The 20084-nt window shown below is 42.1% G+C and overlaps 1 protein-coding gene across 2 annotated transcripts; it reads right to left on the bottom strand.

Annotated features, from left to right (window-relative positions):
• Positions 1 to 6467: 6467 nt before the first annotated feature.
• Positions 6468 to 19418, bottom strand: GPR78 (G protein-coupled receptor 78). 2 transcript variants are annotated; one of them, XM_048848993.2, is made up of 4 exons: positions 18247 to 19418; positions 17615 to 17728; positions 7806 to 7911; positions 6468 to 7657 (listed from the first exon to the last, which is right to left on the bottom strand). In XM_048848993.2, exons 1-4 carry the CDS (start codon positions 18912 to 18914, stop codon positions 7565 to 7567), a joined length of 981 nt encoding a protein of 326 aa, XP_048704950.2. In that variant the 5' UTR covers positions 18915 to 19418; the 3' UTR covers positions 6468 to 7564. The 2 variants fall into 2 exon arrangements, with proteins under 2 accessions (XP_048704950.2, XP_048704949.1); XM_048848992.2 differs by lacking the exons at positions 6468 to 7657; positions 7806 to 7911 and adding an exon at positions 10220 to 12604 and having other exon boundaries at positions 18247 to 19191.
• Between the last annotated feature and the right edge of the window lie 666 nt (positions 19419 to 20084).

Raw genomic sequence — 20084 nt, 5'->3', positions numbered from 1 at the left:
TGTCAACTAGTAATTATTTTTATCATTATCGACCTGAGCCCATATTTGAATCAGTTCACTAATGGCAAAAGGATAAGTGTACTGTCAGAAATTCTCAGAGCAATTTAAAAATTAGATTTTCTGCAGTGAGTTTAAAATATGGCTTTAACCATTTAATTATTTTACTGGTTTTTTCCCCTATTTCTCTTCCCCTGAATTTTCTCATATATTAGAAAGGAAACCAAAATAAAATAATAATGATGGGCACAGTTTATGCTAGGATCAGAAAACTTTTGACTCTTTCTGGATAAATGTAATAACAAAAAATAAATTTACCAAAATAAATAAAATAAAATAAGCACTTAAGAGAACTCCAACTCATTTAAATTCAATAAAAACACCTACAGTGATAATTATATTTTATTTTGCATTCTCTTCCCAGCTGGTCACAGGTTAACAAAATCAATGACCCTCAAAATAAGGTCCTTATACCCATTCCAGGTGGTCCACAGAGCTGATTCTGTTATAGTGCTGAAGCATGCTATTAAAACTGAAAACTGTCTTATCATCTTAGAAAGATTCAACTGTGCATATGTCAGTCTACTGGTATGCAGTACCATGGGTGCCAGCCACAGTTCCCTTGTACTTTCTGCTTATTTTGGCTGATGCATAAGAAGTGAAGTCTCTTAAAAGGTCTTTTTCTTTGTCGGGTGCAAGTTCTCTGTGATGAAAATTCAACTGCAATCAAATTTATGGATGACACCAAAACTGGAAAAGGAACAAACACAAGAGGATAGAACCATGCTGCAAAGTGATTCAGGATGGGCTTTAAATGACAGTGAAGAGATATTAGGTATTAATAAATATAAAGCTGTTAAGGTTCCTTCCCCACTCTGAACTCTAGGGTACAGATGTGGGGACCTGCATGGAAGACCCCCTAAGCTTATTCATACCAGCTTAGGTTAAAAACTTCCTCAAGGTACAAACTTTGCCTTCTCCTTGAACAGTATGCTGCCACCACCGAGCGTTTTAAACAAAGAACGGGGAAAGAGCTCACTTGGAGACGTCTTCCCCCAAAATATCCCCTCAAGCCCTACACCCCCTTTTCCTGGGGAAGGGTTGATAAAAATCCTCACCAATTGGTACAGGTGAACACAGACCCAAACTCTTGGATCTTAAGAACAATGAAAAATCAATCAGGTTCTTAAAAGAAGAATTTTAATTAAAAAAAAGGTAAAAGAATCACCTCTGTAAAATCAGGATGGTAAATACCTTACACGGTAATCCGATTCAAAACATAGAGAATCCCTCTAGGCAAAACCTTAAGTTACAAAAAGACACAAAAACAGCACATTCCCTCCAGCACAGCTTATTTTACCAGCCATTAAACAAAAGAAAATCTAAAGCATTTTCTAGCTAGATTACTTACTAACTTAACAGGAGTTGGAAGGCTTGCAGCCTTGATCTGTTCCTGGAAAAAGCATCACACAGACAGACAGACCCATTTGTTCCCCCCCACCTCCAGATTTGAAAGTATCTTGTCCCCTCATTGGTCATTTTGGGTCAGGTGCCAGAAAGGTTACCTTCGCTTCTTAACCCTTTACAGATGAAAGGGTTTTGCCTCTGGCCAGGAGGGATTTTATAGCACCGTATACAGAAAGGTGGTTACCCTTCCCTTTATATTTATGACAAAAGCCTTATGCCCAGAGAGACGAAATAAGCAGCAGAGATACAAAATGGGAGGACATCAGTGTGACCTTAAGAGCAGCCCAATGCCAGTTGGCACACTGATGTCATAATATACACCGAAAAGGTGATATTGGAAAACTAATAACCTACTGATCATTCATATTCTTGCATGATGTCTGTACAGTAACCCCACAGAGGACTTGATAGACATGTGCTGGAAACGTGTTCTTAAAATATATTTGCCAAGCAGTGCCTAAGCCACATTGTTGCAGACCAAGGAATGTGGTTCTTCTTTCTTGAATGTGTCTCCAATGTAAATTAGGCAAGGTGTGACAAAAGACAAAGAAAAGCACATTTATATGCAAGGTGAACAAAGCCATCAGGAAAGTAATTAGGAAGGATGACTACTCAACAATCTGTATGGGGGATGGAGACTGCACTGCCCCAGTAGGCATTCCTGCCCCTTGGAACAGGGTCAGTGGTCTTTGGGAGGATATAAGGAGAGAGAAATTGGCATTTTTACATCCATCACTTGAGGGAGTAAAGAGGCCAGAGCTCTTGAAATTACAGAACATTGGCTCTTCCAAACAAAGGAGCTGAAGTCTCTGGGAACTGAGTTTAGATGAGAAATCTTCTTAGGCTGAAATTAAGTTTTAGTTTTAGAAATGTATTTTTACTCTTTCTATCTTAATTCCTTATGCATGATATCACTTAAATCAATGCCTTTTTGATTAATACTTGCTTTACTTTTAATACAACTTTTAACGTAAATCAACACAGTTCTGTGATTGAAAGAAGAGGTGTTAGTCAAACCCCACTTAAATTAATGAGATGCAGTTTACTGTCTCTTTAAAGGTGCAGCAAACTGAATAACTTCTGTGAGTGTTGCAGGAGAAGGCGGGACACCATACCACTGACAGTTTGGGGGAAATTTGGGATTGGGGAGAGTGTTGGAGTCATGCTGCAAAAAGTTACTGGGTAATGGAGCTTCATGCGTGTTCACTGGCTTTGGTACTCAGGCTATGAGAGACAGTAGCATAGTATTTAAGGCATCCATAGGTAAGGCATCCATAGGCATCCATTTAAGGCACGGCAGGTGGTGATACAACCCCTTACTGGTCTGGGTTTCGAGCAGCTGAGCAATATGTGTTATGTGCATTATAGTAATACTTTGAGGCTGCAACTCAGGGCAGGGCCCCATTCTGCTAGGCATTGTACCCATAGCATGAAACAGTCCCTGCCCTGGGCAGCTTACAATTTAATGGGGAGGGGGGAGATGAAGGGTGGGAGAAAGAAATCAATATTATTTACTGATGGGGAACTGAGGTCCAGTGAGAGAGAGAGAGTGATTTGCACAAGGTCACATTAAAAGTCTGTGGCAGAGCTGGAAATTCAACCCAGAACTTCCAAGTCCCAGTCCAGCATTTCAACTGCAAAGCCAAGCTGCCTCTCAAAGGCACCAAAGGGCATTTATTTTTACCTAGTCCCCTTAATGTTGCTGCATTGCTTTTTAAATGCCTAGTGGGCTTGCATGAACATTGTTAAGGGAAGTTGTGGACATCCAGTTTGGCTTGTTAGGAAAGATGAGGTCCATGAGTGACGAATCTCTAGCTCCCTTAAAATGTGACTGAAAATTTGAATATATCTGAGCACCACAGAACTAAACAAGGGGAAATAAGTATGCTGAAAAGATTTGTGCTGAGAATCAAAGGTCTTTCTCTTCTCCTGATCACAGATGGAATATTAAAAATTAATATAAGCTCTACCAGAAAAGAACTTAAAAGTCCTATTTTGAGGCTCAGTTCAATTACTCTCTTTCTCAGCTCAGAAAGCTTTATAGTCAAAAGGTGTAAGAATGTTCTCCAGGGCTAACTTGGGATAGTGCTGTGACACTGGCAAACCAGGTGCCAGCTTATGCCAGGGCCCTTAGTTTTCAGCTGAACACTGCCAATACCTAGCTGGAACCAGTCTGGCTCACCTGTGTGTTAGTACTGTTAAAATAAGTATTAGAATTATTTAAAAAAGAGCTCAGTGTTTAGACTTTATGGAATGCTTGTAAGTTGCTGCATGCATTAATCTCACTTATAATATCTAAATCCCATGTTATAAGGTAATATTTAAGTGTTTGCTCTATAATTGCAAATCACCAGTCAGGAAAGAAGCATTAACAAGTGTGAAATACTAGTTTGCCACAGGAAGTGTTATCTCCCGTCTAACAAAAGGAGGCCCATCAACACCAGACAAAGCATTGTGGAACATCAGAGGACAAAAAGACTTTTTTGATTGTTTCCCCTTCCATTCCGCCCCTGTGAAGAGGACACATGCAACTGAATTCCTCCCAAAAGCTGAAGTTGCAACTTGAAGCATAATGGGGAAGAAATAAAAGGCCATAACAAGAAGAAACTGTATCTTTTATGCTTCTTGGACTCTGAGGAGCAAGGATTACTAAGCATAAGCAAAAGATCCCCAGTACTTAGCCTCAGTAAAGGACACGCACAACTTGCTTATTATAGAAGTTTCTATTACCTTTTGAAACTTAAAACTGCAACTCATTTGTGTTTATATGTTTACCTGCTTTAACCTTGTAAATAACTCTCATTTCTTTTTCCTAGTTAATAAATCTTTTGATAGTTTATTATAGGATTGGCTACCAGCATTGTCTTTGGTGTCAGAGCTAATGTGCAATTGACCTGGGGTAAGTGACCGGTCCTTTGGGATTGGATACTGAATACTGCTGTGATGTTTGGTGTAGGGGACCATCAATCACAAAGGTAGGCTTACCTATCCTAATCAGTGAGAGCTTTTTGATTGGCCTCAATAGGCATTAGGCCAAACCTATATAGCAGCTCTTCCCTCCAAAGAAATCATGTGTACAATGAGCTCTAGATGCAGTGATTTTGGTCTGAGTATTAGCAGGAAGCTCATTAGGTCCTGCACCTGAAAAGAGAAAAAACATATTGGTTGTAACACTATCCAGTGGACTCAATGGCTCCTGTTATGCAGTTCAGCCTAGAAAACAAAGTTCAGACTTATCAGCACCACTGTGCATCCCTCCCTTATTCCCATCTTGCCACTAAAACATTGAAAGCACAGGTATTTCAGTACCAGAAATGTCAACAAATTGAAAGGAATTTGTAGAGGAGCAACAAAAATTGTGAAAGGGCTTGAAGGACTGATTCATCAGGAAGTAGTATATGAACGTCAGTAAATATGTTTTCCTTGGCCAAATGATGATTAAGGGCAGATGCAAGAACCATTTACAAGTATTGGATGTATGTACAAAATGGAGGAAGTAATGAATTGTTAAGGGTGGCCCAAGTGAGTGTTAGTGGGACCCGGATTAAAATGAATGAAAAGAAAATGAAACTGAATAGCAGGATACTTTTCAGAGGAAAATAGGATCTGCAATATCAGCACTGACCTTCGGCTAAAGCTTCCTCTTAGTTACATGTGTACATCTCCCACAGGCCAATCAAGCCAATTCTCCTGCTTCTGGCAGTGGTCAGTATTTTGAGCCCAATCTTCAGCAGGTGTAAGTCATTTACATCAATGAAGCTACACCAGTTTGTACCATCTGAGGATCTGGCCCTTGCTGATAGTGTTTGGAAGAAGATGAGCTATTACAAATAATGTCCTTACACAACTCAATTTGATAGGAGCTTTTCCTAATTAAAGATTGCAGAAAAAGGACCATAATGGGCACAACTACAACTGTCATCAGTAATCTTAGCATGATCCAGCCCTTTTTAATATCTAGCCATACTATTTAACTCCAGGACCTACCATGCCAACAGCTTCTGCAGGATGACGGTACGCTGTTGCTTGTTCTAAATTTCCCAGCCATTAGTTTCCGTGGTTTATCCATTGTTGTTCTTTCCATAGGGGAAGGGGAAGAAAGAGGAAGACTTATTCATCTAAATGCCTCACTGTGCCCTTCAGAATTCTAATGACTTCAGTCAGGTCCTACCAAGGAGCGGGACAAATCACTGCTTCCCAGCACACCTCTGGAGCACTGTTCACATCCTGAGAGGAGAGGACACCACAATGCCTCCTGGAGAATAGCTGCAGAGCTGCTCTGAGGCTGAGCCTCAAGGTGGTGACCCAGACTCCAGCGGCCCTGCTGCTATATATTGCTGCTGGGTCACAAGGGAGTAGTGATCCCTCCAGTGTACCTCTGTGGAGAGCAGAGTCTCCCGGCTGAGTAACTCCCGCTCTCAGTGTCGGACCCATATGCTACCTCTCGAGTGGTGGTGTCAGCCCAAGTCATTCCCTTCTATGGGGAGTCAAAATGTCTGCATGTCAAAAGGTTCTCCCTCCACCCCAATGTAATTTCCATCACCCCCATGGCATTCAGCTGAGAGTAGGGGAACCCAAGTACAAATCCCTGCTCTGCATCAGCAGAGGGGAGAGTTGACCACAGGTCTCCTGTATCTTGGGTGAGTTCCCAAACCACTGGACTAAAGGTTACAAGGGACTTCTCCTCCCTTGCCCATGTCATTTTGTGTGGAGTTGGGAGTACTCTGAGTACACCTACCAGATTGGTCCTGCAGGAGAGATAGGTTAGGCAATGGTTTGAGGATCCTCCTGGGGCTTAGGTGTGAGATAAGCGCCAGCCTCAGGACTGAGGCAGTAGCATGGGTGCCCAGAGGCAGAAATTTAGGCATCTCAAGGACTTTAACATCAAAAATTTATGTGCAAAGGGCTTCAGTACTTCCAGGGTTAGGCAGCAGCTGATCAGGGCGGTGAGGATCTCAGTGGCACTTAACTTTTGGAATTAGGCACCTAAAGTGAGAGTCAGGTGCTACGTCCTTTGGTGGATCTGGGCCCCAATCACTTTGGATCTGCTCCTGCTCCCCTTTAAGTCAATGTCAAAACTCCTATTGATTTGAATGACACAGGATGAGTCCTTCCAACTCAGTTTCCTATTGCTGTACCAGTTTTTAAGCCAGGTCAAGATTTTGCCTCTTACTTTTTAGTTATTTGTGATTAGGGTGTGGGGAAGGGTCTTTGTCAATGCAGCTAGACAGATGCCGCACAGGGTTTAAACATTGCAAGAAGAGGCTTTCAGGCTGTATTTAATAATACTTACCACGTATTCAAGTGCTCTTCATCTCTGGCTCTCCAGATGCTTTATAAAGGTGAGTAAACAATATTATGCCCATTTTACAGGTGAGGAAACTGAGGCACAGTGCAGATAAGTCAAAGAAATACAGTGTCAATGATGGATCCAGAAATAAGGCCCAGGTTTCATAAAGCCAAATCCAATGCCCGCTTCAGAGCATCAAACTTACTCCTGTAATGGTTTTTATATTTTAAAATAACATGCAGTATAATCCAAAATCACAGATTATACTTTCCCTTGCAGATCACAAAAATCACAATCAAACAATAAACACAATTCAAGATCCTGTTTACCAGTATTTACAGGCAAACTAGGTACCTTTCAGAGTGCACTAGCATAGTCTACATGGGCAGTTAGAGTGCAACACGTTAGCATGCTTTACAAATCACACCACTCAAACACATTTGCAAGCATCAAGGAGACAAGCCCTGACTCCTGCATCAAGCCTGTTACACAGCTCTGAAGGCAGGGGACCAGCATGTTCCATGTCTTGTTGGACTGAGGTCAGCTCAGTGCTTTATATCAGAGCCTGGTGGTTTGAATAATCAGATATAGCAGTCACGACTTATTTCCCAAACCAAATGTATTAAAAATAGATTAACATGTTTGTTATCACCAAGAAAAAAATGGCTTTACTGGTCCTCTTTAAGTTTTTCCTTTGCCAGTTGTACAGCAGCATTAACACACTGGAGGCCTTCAGTGCTTCAGCAATCCCTTGTCCAAATTTAGGGCACATCTCTCCCTCGTGATCCCTCTGATCAGTTGATTTTCCCCTCACTTGCTCGGCACAGCCTTCGTCAACAATGAATAAAGAGGCAGTGTTTGTTTAGCCTGCAGGCCAGATTCAAAGCTGAATTCCAATCTGAGCTGTGCAAATGCAAGGAGGGATATACGTTAGTTCCATTGCACAAAGGTCATGTCGAGCCAAATAGCATTTTCTACCAGTGAAGTACAAGTCTAATACGAAGGCAATAGTGTTAAAAAACAAAACAAAACAGTATTATTGTTGAAATACCTGGCCAATCAGCGAGGGTGCTGCTGCGTTCTCTGTGTAAGGCACAGGACAGTTATTTACTGTGTTTGAACAAAACAGTCTGAAAATGAGCTGCAGCATGTGGCTGCTGCAAAGAAAGAAAACAGGGTGATTGGGTGTATAAAGAGAGGAATTATAAAGTGAAGTGAAGGTGGTAATGAGGCTGCTGTATAAGGGCCTCGTCAGGCCTCATTTGGAATATTGTGGGAGTATTAAAGCTTGAGCTTAATACTTAAAAAAAAAGACATTTGAATGTTAGAATGTTGAATGTGTCTAGAGAAGGGAAGCAAAGCTAACTTAGCGTATGGGAAGACTGTCTTCTTAGTAAAGGTTTCAGAGTTGCAGCCGGGTTAGTCTGTATTCGCAAAAAAGAAAAGGAGTACTAGTGGCACCTTAGAGACTAACAAATTTATTTGAGCATAAGCTTTCATGAGCTAGAGCTCACTTCATCAGATGAGCTGTAGCTCACGAAAGCTTATGTTCAAATAAATTTGTTCGTCTCTAAGGTGCCACTTGTACTCCTTTTCTTAGTAAAGGTTTCAAGAATTGAACACATTTATCCTAGAAAGAGAAAGGAAGTTTAGTTGCGTACCTAATTAAGGTTTACAAACACCTGACATGATGCCACAAAGGCTTGAATAAGAATCTGTTCACGTGATGTGAAAAGGGCAAGATTCAGAATGTAACCCATATTAACCCCAAAAAACCCAGGCAACAAAGGGAATGGACACAGGATGCAGAAAGAAAAGTTTAGGTTGGATATCAAAAATGACATTTTCATCCAGAGGGTCTTTAACATATACAATAGGACTCCTAGCAACCTAACGGGAGCCGTTAGTGCTAATGGACTGAAATCTAGGATGAGGACTTTTTCAGTAATCAATAACATTTCTAAGCACACCTGCTTAAAAAGGAGATGGCAGGAGTGGACTAAAATGATTGATGGTTCTCTCTGTTCAAACATGGTTTTGTTCCCATTTATACACACCAAAAATCCCAAGTATTTTATTTACAATGAATGAACACGATTCTAGTTAAGAGCCACTGAAGTTTTATTGCATACTCATAAAAGTCACCAGAAATGATTCAGCCACGACTCTGCACCCACTATCATGCTGACCTCCCTGCATGTCTGGGGGAAAAGGGAATACCGATGGTGAGAGGAGGACTGGGAAAGATGGGAGTGGGACAAATCATAGCATTCTCCACTGCTGCTATCTGGCTTGTGTTACTGCCCTAGGTAGTGGGGAGAGCTGCTGTAATTTAGAGCATCCCCTGGGCTGCATAAATTATGTCAGTTGCCATTTTGCCAACACTGGCAGGACATAAAGGTGGTTTAAATCCTTGCCTCGGCCTTCTGTGCTTTGTCAATGTACAGCACAGAATCTGACCCACAGACTGGAGAGATTTACTTGGACCTGCTTTTCAAAAAATCAGATGCACAACTGTGCACCTAACCTGCTCGTGTAGTTACCATGACAAGATACACACACTGGCTAGCCACATTAATTACAAACATACCAGGACACTTGCAGATACAAATACGTGAATCATGCTAAGTGTCCATGAAATTGTACACATAATTGCACAGGCATTTCTGTATGCACAACTGCACATGTAGCTTTTATGAAAAAGAACGTGCTCATCGTGTCATCTAGTCCCCATCTCCCTGCTAGTATAGGCTTCTTTCTCTACAGTATCTTTTCAAGGGCTTTGTCTAGCTGAGTATTAAGTATCTCACAAAATGATGAACTGAATTTCTAAGGGTAATTTTAACACATTAAGATTCAAAGCTGCTATTTTTTCAAGCAACCTTAAGTTTAACCCCCACTCACTGAACTTAAGATTGCTTTCTAAATGCACTGTAACACGTGGGGTACAAACGATGCTTAAAGAATTCTGATTCCACTGTATTTTCATATAGAAAGCCTGAAACAGAAGAATGCTGCATATGTCTGTCACAGTGAAGTTAAAAATCTCTCTGTGTTAGTCAGACTAGGGTGGCATAATTCCATATTCAGTAATCATTCTGTGATGATGATTATTCACAAAGGTACATCAAGTGCTAATTTATACATCTGAATTATCTGCTCTTAGGGCTCCATCCTGAAAGGTGCTTAGCAACTTCTGGAATTGAAGTTCATGGGACCTGAAGGCACTAAGCACCTCCGGTAGGTACTCAGCATCTTGCTGCATTGAGCTTCTGTTCTAAAATACATGCATGACACTCTGTCCTCAGCTGGTATGAATCAGCACGGTTCACTTGACTTCAGAAGAGGTGTATCAGGCTTCACCGGGTTCTGGCTCTTGATTTTTAAAAGAGTGCTGTCCTGATTTCAGATATTGTCACAATATCTTATGTTTCTCCTCTCATATTCATTTAACACTAGAAAATGTAAACACAAATAATATTTTTATTCATTTCCATATTGTTTTGGAGGTCACATTTTGCAATACATTCAGCTAAGTATTAAATGTAATATTCAAAGGGAGCAGCATTTTCTTTAAAAAACTATAGCCCAGCTAAACATTGCAGCTATCATTAAACTCACCAAAGTTTACAGATCAATGTCGTAGTGACAGATGTCAGAGCACATCGAAACTTTTTGGCACAAAAATGCTTGACTCTAAAACAAATTAACATTCCTCCAGGAGAGATGTCTAATTATTACACTTCTGATGCCGTTGCTATAAAAGATTTAAACACCAGGTTTCATTATTATAGGGAGTAGAGGGAGGGGAGGAGAAGGAAGAAAAGAAACTGAACATGTCATACACAAATACTCTTTCTGAAATATTGTATTTACACAAAGTTAGAGAGAGTACAAATACTTTACTAAGTAGACAAAAACATGATAGCACATTCAGCTTTAATACTAGCCAGCTATAGATGCAGAACATGGAGGCCTAATTTACTTGCATGGCAACAGAGCATTAGAAAGGCCTCAACTTTTGAAAGCAGAGGATAACATAATGACATTCTATTTGTTATGCAGTATGAGCCTTTTCATTGGCCTCAATGAAATTTCAATACGGCCCTTTAATCCTCTGCAGATTGCAGTCCTTCAAGCTGCTGAACACCTGACCCTGGTCCTGCAAAGTGCTTAAACATATGCTTAACTTTAATCATGTGCATAGTCCCATTGACTTCAATAGGATTTATGTAAGTGCTTAAAGTAAATCACATGCTTAAGTGCTTTGCTGAATCAAGACCAGAATTCTCAGCCTTTTGCAGGATCAAAGCCAATATTCTATCCCTAATTTTTAATGCTACTATAACCTAAAAAACAAAGACAAACTTTATACGTTGTCTTATAGGTATGCTTCTTCTTAAAAATACATTTTAAAATTGCTTTTGTTTGGCTACAAAGCATTAGTTTATTGAGCTCCACAAAACACTGCTCATTCATATCCATTATAACATATAATTGATGGACTACTGTTCATAATTTGTTCCAGTATTTTCCAAAAGACTTTTCAGATGAATAATAATAATTATTATAATAAGTAATAAGTAATTAAATAGGTAAATCAAAGGGAAAAGCTCATACCATATTGCAGCTATTCACCAAATTTACCTGATGTATGAAAGATTTTTTCCCCATTATACTTTCTTTAAAAATAATTACTCTATTTTATCCTGGTATATGTTATCGGATAGCTCTTGAACAAAAAATATCTTAAATATAGTGTCACTTCTACAGTCTAATTGACCTGATTTCCTCCTAATGAAAGGTGTATTGAGTGGACCTGGCTCAGTGACATAAATTACAATGCTAGTTAACTAAACTCTGATTATGTTTTTGTTGCTGTCACTGCGATTATTGTAATTATGTAGTATCACAAAAGTGCTAAATATTAGTAAATCAGATACATGGCCTTTGGTTATGCTTGATAAAATACTGGCACATTGAATACACATATCACTTTTAAAGTCTATGTTACAATCATGTTGCCTTATAATAAACAATAGTAATCTCGTTTTCAAAGTGCCCAGCCATAATACTCATTCTAGGCATCAATACAACAAGTCATCAATTGAAATACTCTTTTAAAATGTTCTAAAATTAAGACAAATCCAGGATTACAGATGCAAATATACTGTACAAGTGGTGCTCCAACTATCTGTTCATGCCCTAGGCTCCAATGGTCCCATAATCTTTGCTTTAAGAGAGTAGGTTGCTGGATCCTCAGTAAAATACCAGGACATGGCATCTGGAATGTTATAGGCTTTACAAGTTAAACCCCAAACCTTGAACTTATTCCACTTACCAAGAAGCAGTCAGTGCAGAAGGCAAAGCAGTGGTTAGACAGAATCACCTCTGCCCATCCCTGACAGTGACTATGCAGCTACATTCTGTACTAAATGCAGACAATGGAAGAGCCTGTTTTGAAAGCCCATAATCAAATGCATTGCAGGAATCCAGCTTTCATATCCAAAAGGTATGTGTCACCATTGTCCAGTCAACATGTGATAGATCAGGTGATATCCTTATGGTGGCAAAAGTCAGGCCTAACTTGAAGACTAATGACTGTCATGAAGTTAGCATGTTCTGTGTAAGCAATAATCATTTTCAGTGTCTAGAGAGCTGTTGTAGCCAGATGAAGGATACAGATCCCTTTTAAGTATCCTATTGACAATATTGATCATGACTTTCTTGTACTGTTGACGTAAAAGAGAATAAACAAATGGATCTGATGCAGCCTTACTGTAGGTGAGGCACTTGCTTACAATTCCCCAGTAGTAGTTTATGGTAACAAAAGGAAGAAGTTCTATCAACCTGTTAAACATTAACAAAGAGGAAAAGCTGAATGTTACATCCACACTAGCAAACCGTTCAACTCACATTTTCAGGAATAATAGCATCTTAAGAATTAATTTTTATACTGTGCAGCATCTGAGGGATGATCCTGCAGTCATTGCACAGGTAAATTTATGGGAGATTTTCCTGAGTAAGGACAGCCATGAGGAGGAAAAAGTGCTTTAACTATATATTTAAGCACTGAGGCCTTGTATACAAAGAAGTGTAGCAACTTATTGCAAAACTTCTGCTTAATTCTACTTGGTGAGCTGTCCTAGTATTTGGCAATATATTCAAGTTCTCAGTGCTGTCTGACAAGGTTTTGCCTTCCTGACTCCTCCTGTCTCCCTAGACAAGCTGTAGAAAGGCATGTAAGATGTACTATAGTATATGGAGCTATATATTAATATATCCTTACTTAATGATATTGTGAAATGTAATGTATGAAGAGAGAATACATGATGCATTGGTGTGATATAAAGCACCTCAAGATAATACACATTGTCTCATGGACATTTGCTCTCCTTCTCGATCATTCAGACTACTTCCCCTCTCTTTTACAATCACAAGATATCCATGTGCAAACTACTGCAATTGCTTACTTGGAAAAGTGAAATTAGGAAAGTATTTATGCATTTTAACTGTCTGTTAATGTTATTTAGCAGATGGAAACAACCAAGAGATGTTATTGCTATGTGACCAGCTACCTGCCTTTAGACCACCAACATGTGCTCTGTGAATAACCAGTAGTCACTGACCCCAGTTTTAGAATCTTGGGCATAAAGGCTTATATCAGCATGACTTTGATATGGGTGCATTAATCATGAATAAGGCTGCGAGTCTATCATGGATGTCATGGAAGTCATGGATTCCGTGACTTTCCGGGATCTGCATGACTTCTGTAGTGGCTGGTGCGGCTGACCAAGGGGCTGCCTGAGCAACTCGGCTGGCCCCCGAGCCAGCTGCTCTGACTACTGCTGGAGCAGTCTCAGACCATGGCACCCCTCCCCCACAGCAGCAGCAGGAGTTTGGGTGTGTTAGGGGGCTCAGGGCTGAGGCAGAGGGTTGGGCTTGGGGTGCGGGAGGGGGTGAGGGCTCTTCCAGGAAGAAGCAACATGTCCCTCTCTTGGCTCCTAGGCGGAGGTGTGGCCTGGCAGCTCCGCATGCTGCCTCCACCTGCAGGCACCGCCCCCGGAGCTCCTATTGGCCGTGGGTCCCTGCCAACTCTCCCCTCATCCCCAGCAGCAGTGGGGGTCCCAGGACGCTCCCCCAGAGCACGTGCAGTGTCCTCAAAAGCACCCGCAGAACGTCTGGGACAACCCCTGCCCCAGAGCACCCAAGTTTTAGTCAGGGGTATATAGTACAGTCATGAACAGGTCACAGGCTGTGAATTTTTGTTTACTACCTGTCCACAACTTTTACTAAAAATACCCGTGACTAAAACATAGCCTTAATCATGAGTGGTGAAACTATAACTGCGTTAAGAAGGTCATCTCAAATGAGCGACAATAAACTGCGTACAGTACACCGTACTATAACATCATGTATTCTGCGTATGTCACATCTGCTACTGAAAAACTCTTTGAATAGAGTGGAGAGGTTTCTTTACAAAATTATTTGTACAATTTTTCATATCTATTCACCCACAAAGCCTTAATTACCATGGGGCCAACTGCACAGAGCTCAGAAGACACCATAAATACCTTTGAGAATGACCTAACCTAGCTTTTCTATACATTAAAATGTAATGACTTCAAAGTGTGATATCCCAGACATTCCCAGAGCTAGGAATGAGCTCTTGGTCTCTTTGGGAAGCTTGGGATTTCCCTTTTCTTGTAGTTCAAAACTCCCATTTTTTAGGGCTGAAGAATATTGGATTTTAAAGTTATATTCCTATAAAACCTGGCACACATCCAGGACTGAATCTTGCCCATCCTGAGCCTCAGATAGGTGAAATACTGCAGCAAATTCCACAGCTGTGTGTGTGCATAGGGTGTGGAGGGAAGAACACTTCTCTGGCAAGTGAATTTTAAGAAGGTAGATGCTCCAGTGCTTGGAATGTTAGAACAAGCCTCAGGGAGATGGATTAATGACAGAAAGCAAGCAAGGAAGTCAAAAAGTGCATTATAAATAAGAGTATCATGTGGATCTGCAATTTATCACATGGTACCTCAGTTTATCCTATCTTAGATATCACCTCCACATATGGCATATATGCTTGATCTGTACAAAATGAATATTTTTGTAGAACACTGTCAAACAGAAGATCTGTATATATAGATATACTTGAGTGTGTATGTGTATTATATGGTAGATTGTGGTCCCAATCCTAATCTAAAGTAAATGGAAAAACTCCCTTTGACCTCATTGAGATAAAGGGTAGTATCCCATTAATAGTAATGCTGTTATATCAAGGATGAACTTCATCCATTGGGTTTAGTCCCAACAGACAGAATTTATTGTTATTTCCAAAATCTCATTAACATTTCTTCAGATAGGGGCAAATCCTGATCTCAGAGCATAGCCTGAGTAGCCAGGCCATGTGCTGGGGAATCCTCTATCCCAGAGCATCCATGAAGACTCTTCTAACTAAAAGGATGGCGTGGTCTCTGTGGACCCGACACAGCCCATCAAGTAGGGAAAGAACAGAAGGCCTGCGTGGCAACAAATACTCCAGACCTACCCCAACTTTACCCCCTGGCCTAACCCTGTAAGGAGCCCTCATAGATGCCTACATAGCCCTCCCCAAATCCTTTCCATTCTGCTGCCCTCTGAGGCCATGGGAGCAGGGACAGAATTCACCCCTTGATAAGTTTATTTTAACTTTCTCTCTACTGACATATGCAGTGTCACTTAATGCATTAAGAAAATGCATTAGCTGACATTTACAAAACACCTTGTCTGAGGAATGCAGTGGCTTTTTGTTTCAATTGTTTATGGGAAATATTTCAGAATTAAAAAGTGTCTGGAGGCCAGAATTTGCTGAACAGGGTATAATACAGCCTGAATGAAGATGGCAGAATTCATCCTTTGCTTGGTATAAAGTTATAGCTTGATGGTCACAATAATGAACAGAAAATGACTCATAAGATACTGAACATTAATCAATTAACCTTTTAACTTTCTGGTGTCAAGTTAATATTTGTAACAATTCTTCCAAAAGAAGAGGAAATGCAGCTGTCTAGCCAATCAGGCAAGAACCTTTCAACTAATAAAAAAGTGAAATACTAAAAAGTGTCATCTCAAAAGTTAAAACATAGCTTTCCTTGGTCCAGCTGTACCACTGAAGGCAAGTGTGGTAGGAACAGGGTGAGGAAAGATGATAGAATATGTCCCTAATTATGCAAAACCAGCATATCAAACTCAAGATTTTCAAAAGTTAGTAGTATTTTGGGTGCCGCAGTGTTTGGGTCTCCTATCTGATGTGTCTTCAGAGGGCCTGATTGTAAGAATATAGATGCTCAACACCTTCTGAAAATCAGGCCCCTTCAAGGTATCATAAATTGGTCACCCCAAAAATTCAGATTCCCACAAAAACTAGTCACTTTTGAAAATCATGACTCAGGTTCAGCCATGGTAAAAATAATGGGCTTACATCAGTTGGTGTACATCAGTTTAGCTCCATTGGCTTCTACCCTGCAGATTTACACCAACTGAAGATCTGGTCTGCTGACATTTTAACTAACCTCTGATTTAAACTGGATATTTCTTAGTGTTCAGGAGCTGACACTTCCTGGAAAACTATCCTGCACCACTGAAGTTAGTGGGAGTTTTGCCACTGACTTCCATGGGCACAGGATCAAACTCTAGATTATTTCATCAATGATATTTCCAGGCATAGAAACTATGGGCCAGATCATCAGCTGGTGCAAATCTTTGTGGCTCCATTTAAGTCAATGAGCTTCAACCTTTGGACTATAATAAGGGACGTGCTGATGATAAGCCAAACTGCTAAAAAAAACCCAATGACATGTAATGAACTCCTGGTTCCAGTCCTAAAAGCCCACTCTTTCTGGAAGAGGCATCTATACCTTGTTGTAAAAAACAAACAAAAAGATCTTATAAGACTGCAAAGTCTCATATTACTTTATCAGTTTACCAATAAATCTATTTTAGGATGATTTGGCTCCCTGTGTTTATATGTTATATATGCCTATACAAATCCATGGTATGCCCACATCTTGAATACTGCATGCAGATGTGGTCACCACAAAAAAGATATATTGGAATTGGAAAAGGTTCAGAAAAGGGCAACAAAAATGATTAGGGTATAGAACAGCTTCTGTATGAGGAGATATTAATAAGACTGGGACTTTTCAGCTCGGAAAAGAGGTGAATAAGGGGGGATATGATAGAGGTCTATAAAATCATGAGTGGTAAATGAGACAGTAAATAAGGAAATGTTATTTACTCCATCTCATAATACAAAAACGAGGGGCCACCAAATGAAATTAATAGGTAGCAGGTTTAAAACAAACACAAGAAAGTATTTTTTCATGCAACACACTGTCAATTTCTGGAACTCCTTGCCAGAGTGTGTTGTGAAGGCCAATACTATAACAGGGTTCAAAAGGGAGCTAGATAGATTCATGGAAGGTAGGTCCAACAATGGCTATTGCTAGGATGGGCAGGAATGGTGTACCTAGCCTCTGTTTGCCAGAAGCTGGGATTGGGTGACAGGGCATGGATCACTTGATGATAACTGACTGTTCATTCCCCTTGGGGCATCTGCCATTGGCACCTGTCAGAGGACAGGATACTGGGCTTGATGGACCTTTGGTCTGACCTAGTATGGTTGTTCTTATGTTCATATTTCCTCAAATTTATCACCCTTGGTCCAACCCAGTATCCCTAATGACTTTTAAGGAAGGTCTGTTTGTTTATTGCTATCATCTCAATGTCTTTTTGCTGTCCCAGGAATCTTGGGGTAGCTTATTCTTGATGACATATTGCCCCCTAAGGCTCTCGGAAGAGGCAGGGAGTACTAACCTGGTGATAATGTAAGGAGCAAAGCAGATCACGAAAGACCCTATAAAAATACTGATTTTCTTAGTAGCCCGCTGCCGCCTCCTTTTCTGCTCATTAAGACAACGCTGTTTCACGCTGAAAAGGGAAAATAACAATCACTGCGTTAAGACAAGAAGCGAGGAGACTCTTGAGCCAAGAGTAAAGTCAGCCATGGAGACTCGGTCTCAGGTGCGGGAACTTGGCAAATGAAGGGTATGAGACCGAACAAAAGCCCAGAACCCACCAACCCTCTGGATACTGTTAGCGACATAAACCCTGCATGCGTATCAGCTACATGAGGGACTCAGCCGTTCAGTGTCCTGGCTTTTCTGGGAACCTTCGCTTCCCGTTTAAACAAAGCTGCCTATCAATATAGAGCCACAGGCTCTGACACTGAATGAACAGCTGAATTCATTAAACAGCTTTTGAAGTTTGAAAAGAAACGCTGTACCAGAAGGGGTCATCATATCTGCAGGACATGAAATAAGACGTCAAAAGGTGCTCAGAAAAGCAAGACATGGGTTTGGGTCCTTAAGGAAGGGGGTGATTTAAAACACAGTGAACACATCGAATTAACACACACACACACACACACACACACACACACACATTACCTGGGATGGATATCTACCAGCAAAACCAGCGTTTGCATTGTAATAATGTCTATCCTTTTGCAGTGGAACCTGGCCACTTTCAACACCTTTAAGTAGGTGAAACACAGTATCACCAGGGAGAGCATGAAACTGGTGGCGTGAAACACGATGGTGAACACGGTAAACCTCCTCCTCTCCGTCTCTTCTCTCAGGTGCAAGGTGCAAGAGGCGTACACGTTGCTGTAATCTACCCAAGAGAAAAACAGCGAGACCAAAGGGAAGGTCAAGGAATGAATCCAGGAATAGCTCATCAGAATCACGGCGTCTTTGTACCGCATCTTGCTGGTGTAACTCAAGGGGAACACCACGGCAATCCACTTGTCTATGCTGAGGGCTGCCATGCTCAGCATGGTGTTGGAGGTGAGGAAAGTTTCCAGGAAGCCCACCGCTTTGCAGATGCAGTCACCGACGGGCGGCTGGTTTCTCAGGATCCCCAGCAAAGTGAAGGGCATGTTTAAGACCGTCAGGAGCAGGTTGCAGAAGGACAAGTTCACCAGGAAGACCCCGGGGACTTGCTTGCGGAGCTCGGTACTGTAGATGAAGCATAGCAGCACCAGCAGGTTGGACAGCAGAGAAATCACCAGCACTAGCACCAGGAAGAAAGCCAAGAGAACTCCTGCCAAGTCCATTTCTTACCAGGTAGCCATGCGCCCCTTGGTGAGCAGAAGGCAGGCTTCAGAGACGGAGCGGCAAGGGGACATGGCAGGTGCCTCTCGGGGGGACTTCCGGAGATCCCCCGGCATGTTGGTGGAGACTCCGGGAGGGTCTGAAGCTCCGGCTGCCAGAAAGCACAAGCGACCGGCCCGCCGGCGCTGTCCAGGGTCCTGAAACGAGCCCACCCTCTGCCCAGGTCCCACCCGACCTGCCCGCTTCAAACCGCAGGCAGAAGTTCCTCCCTTCCCCTTCCCCGACCGACCGACCCGACCCCGGCCCCAGGGGGGAGGCGCCTGCTCAGCTCCCAGCGAGCCCCTCCGGCGTCTCCTCGGCCGCTCGGCAACTCCGGTGCTCAGCCCCTGAAATAGTCAAACCGCCCCAGCCTCCCGGGGTGACTCATGCGCAGACGAGGAGCGCGGAGCAGCCTTGCCTCCCTTCTTCGCTCGGCCCAGAGCAGCGGGGAGAGCCGCCGGCCGCCAAGGGCGAGACAAACTTCCCGCTGGCGCGCGGCAGGGGCGGGATCCGTGCAGCCAGCTGCCAACCGGTTATTAGTCCTTCAGCGATTGACGGCGCGCATTCATCACTGGCAAGCTGCCTGGTGCTTTGCAAGCCACGCCAGTATACTAGGAGTTATGATGCCCGTGAGGGTGAGGGGGTTACTTTATTTAGTCTTATTTGGGGGGGTGGGGGGGGGTGGCTGTAGCAAACCTGGCCCCCGTGTCCCCTAGCAGGTTCCCCCTGCTCATTTGGAGTGATGTATTCTCTGGCACCGTTTCCCCTACCGCCTCAAAGAGCCCACAGGTGCAGTCAGCATTCAGGGACGGGGATCATCTCCCATGGCGCATCACCAGAGCAAAGAAATCCACCAGTGGGCAGTATTAATGTACCGCACAGCCTGCTAGCCCTGGACTAACCCTTCTGTTAAACCTGCAGACCCTGCTGGCTAAAGAAGGGATGGGCCCAAGGCTGTGATAGCACTTTCAGTAGACACCTAAGGTCTCTCTGAAACCACTTTCAAATCAAATTGTTAACATAAGAACATAAGAATAACCCTACTGGGTCAGACCAAAGGTCCATCAAGCCCAGTATCCCTGTCTACCGACAGTGCCCAATGCCAGCTGCCCCAGAGGGAGTGAACCTAACAG

The sequence above is a fragment of the Caretta caretta genome, chromosome 4, assembly GCF_965140235.1.
Source record: "Caretta caretta isolate rCarCar2 chromosome 4, rCarCar1.hap1, whole genome shotgun sequence".
NCBI classification, from domain to species: Eukaryota; Metazoa; Chordata; order Testudines; family Cheloniidae; genus Caretta; species Caretta caretta.
This window is presented reverse-complemented; position numbering and strand designations above follow the sequence as displayed.

Excerpts from the sequence above, each read along its gene's own strand:
- GPR78 (XM_048848992.2), bottom strand. The coding sequence starts at position 18,914 with ATGGACTTGGCAGGAGTTCTCTTGGCTTTCTTCCTGGTGCTAGTGCTG. Across the intron at positions 17,729-18,246 it reads CTGGTAGATATCCATCCCAG|CGTGAAACAGCGTTGTCTTA; the intron begins GTAATGTGTGTG and ends TTCCCTTTTCAG. Across the intron at positions 12,605-17,614 it reads GCTCCTTACATTATCACCAG|GTTGATAGAACTTCTTCCTT; the intron begins GTTAGTACTCCC and ends AATGTTTAACAG.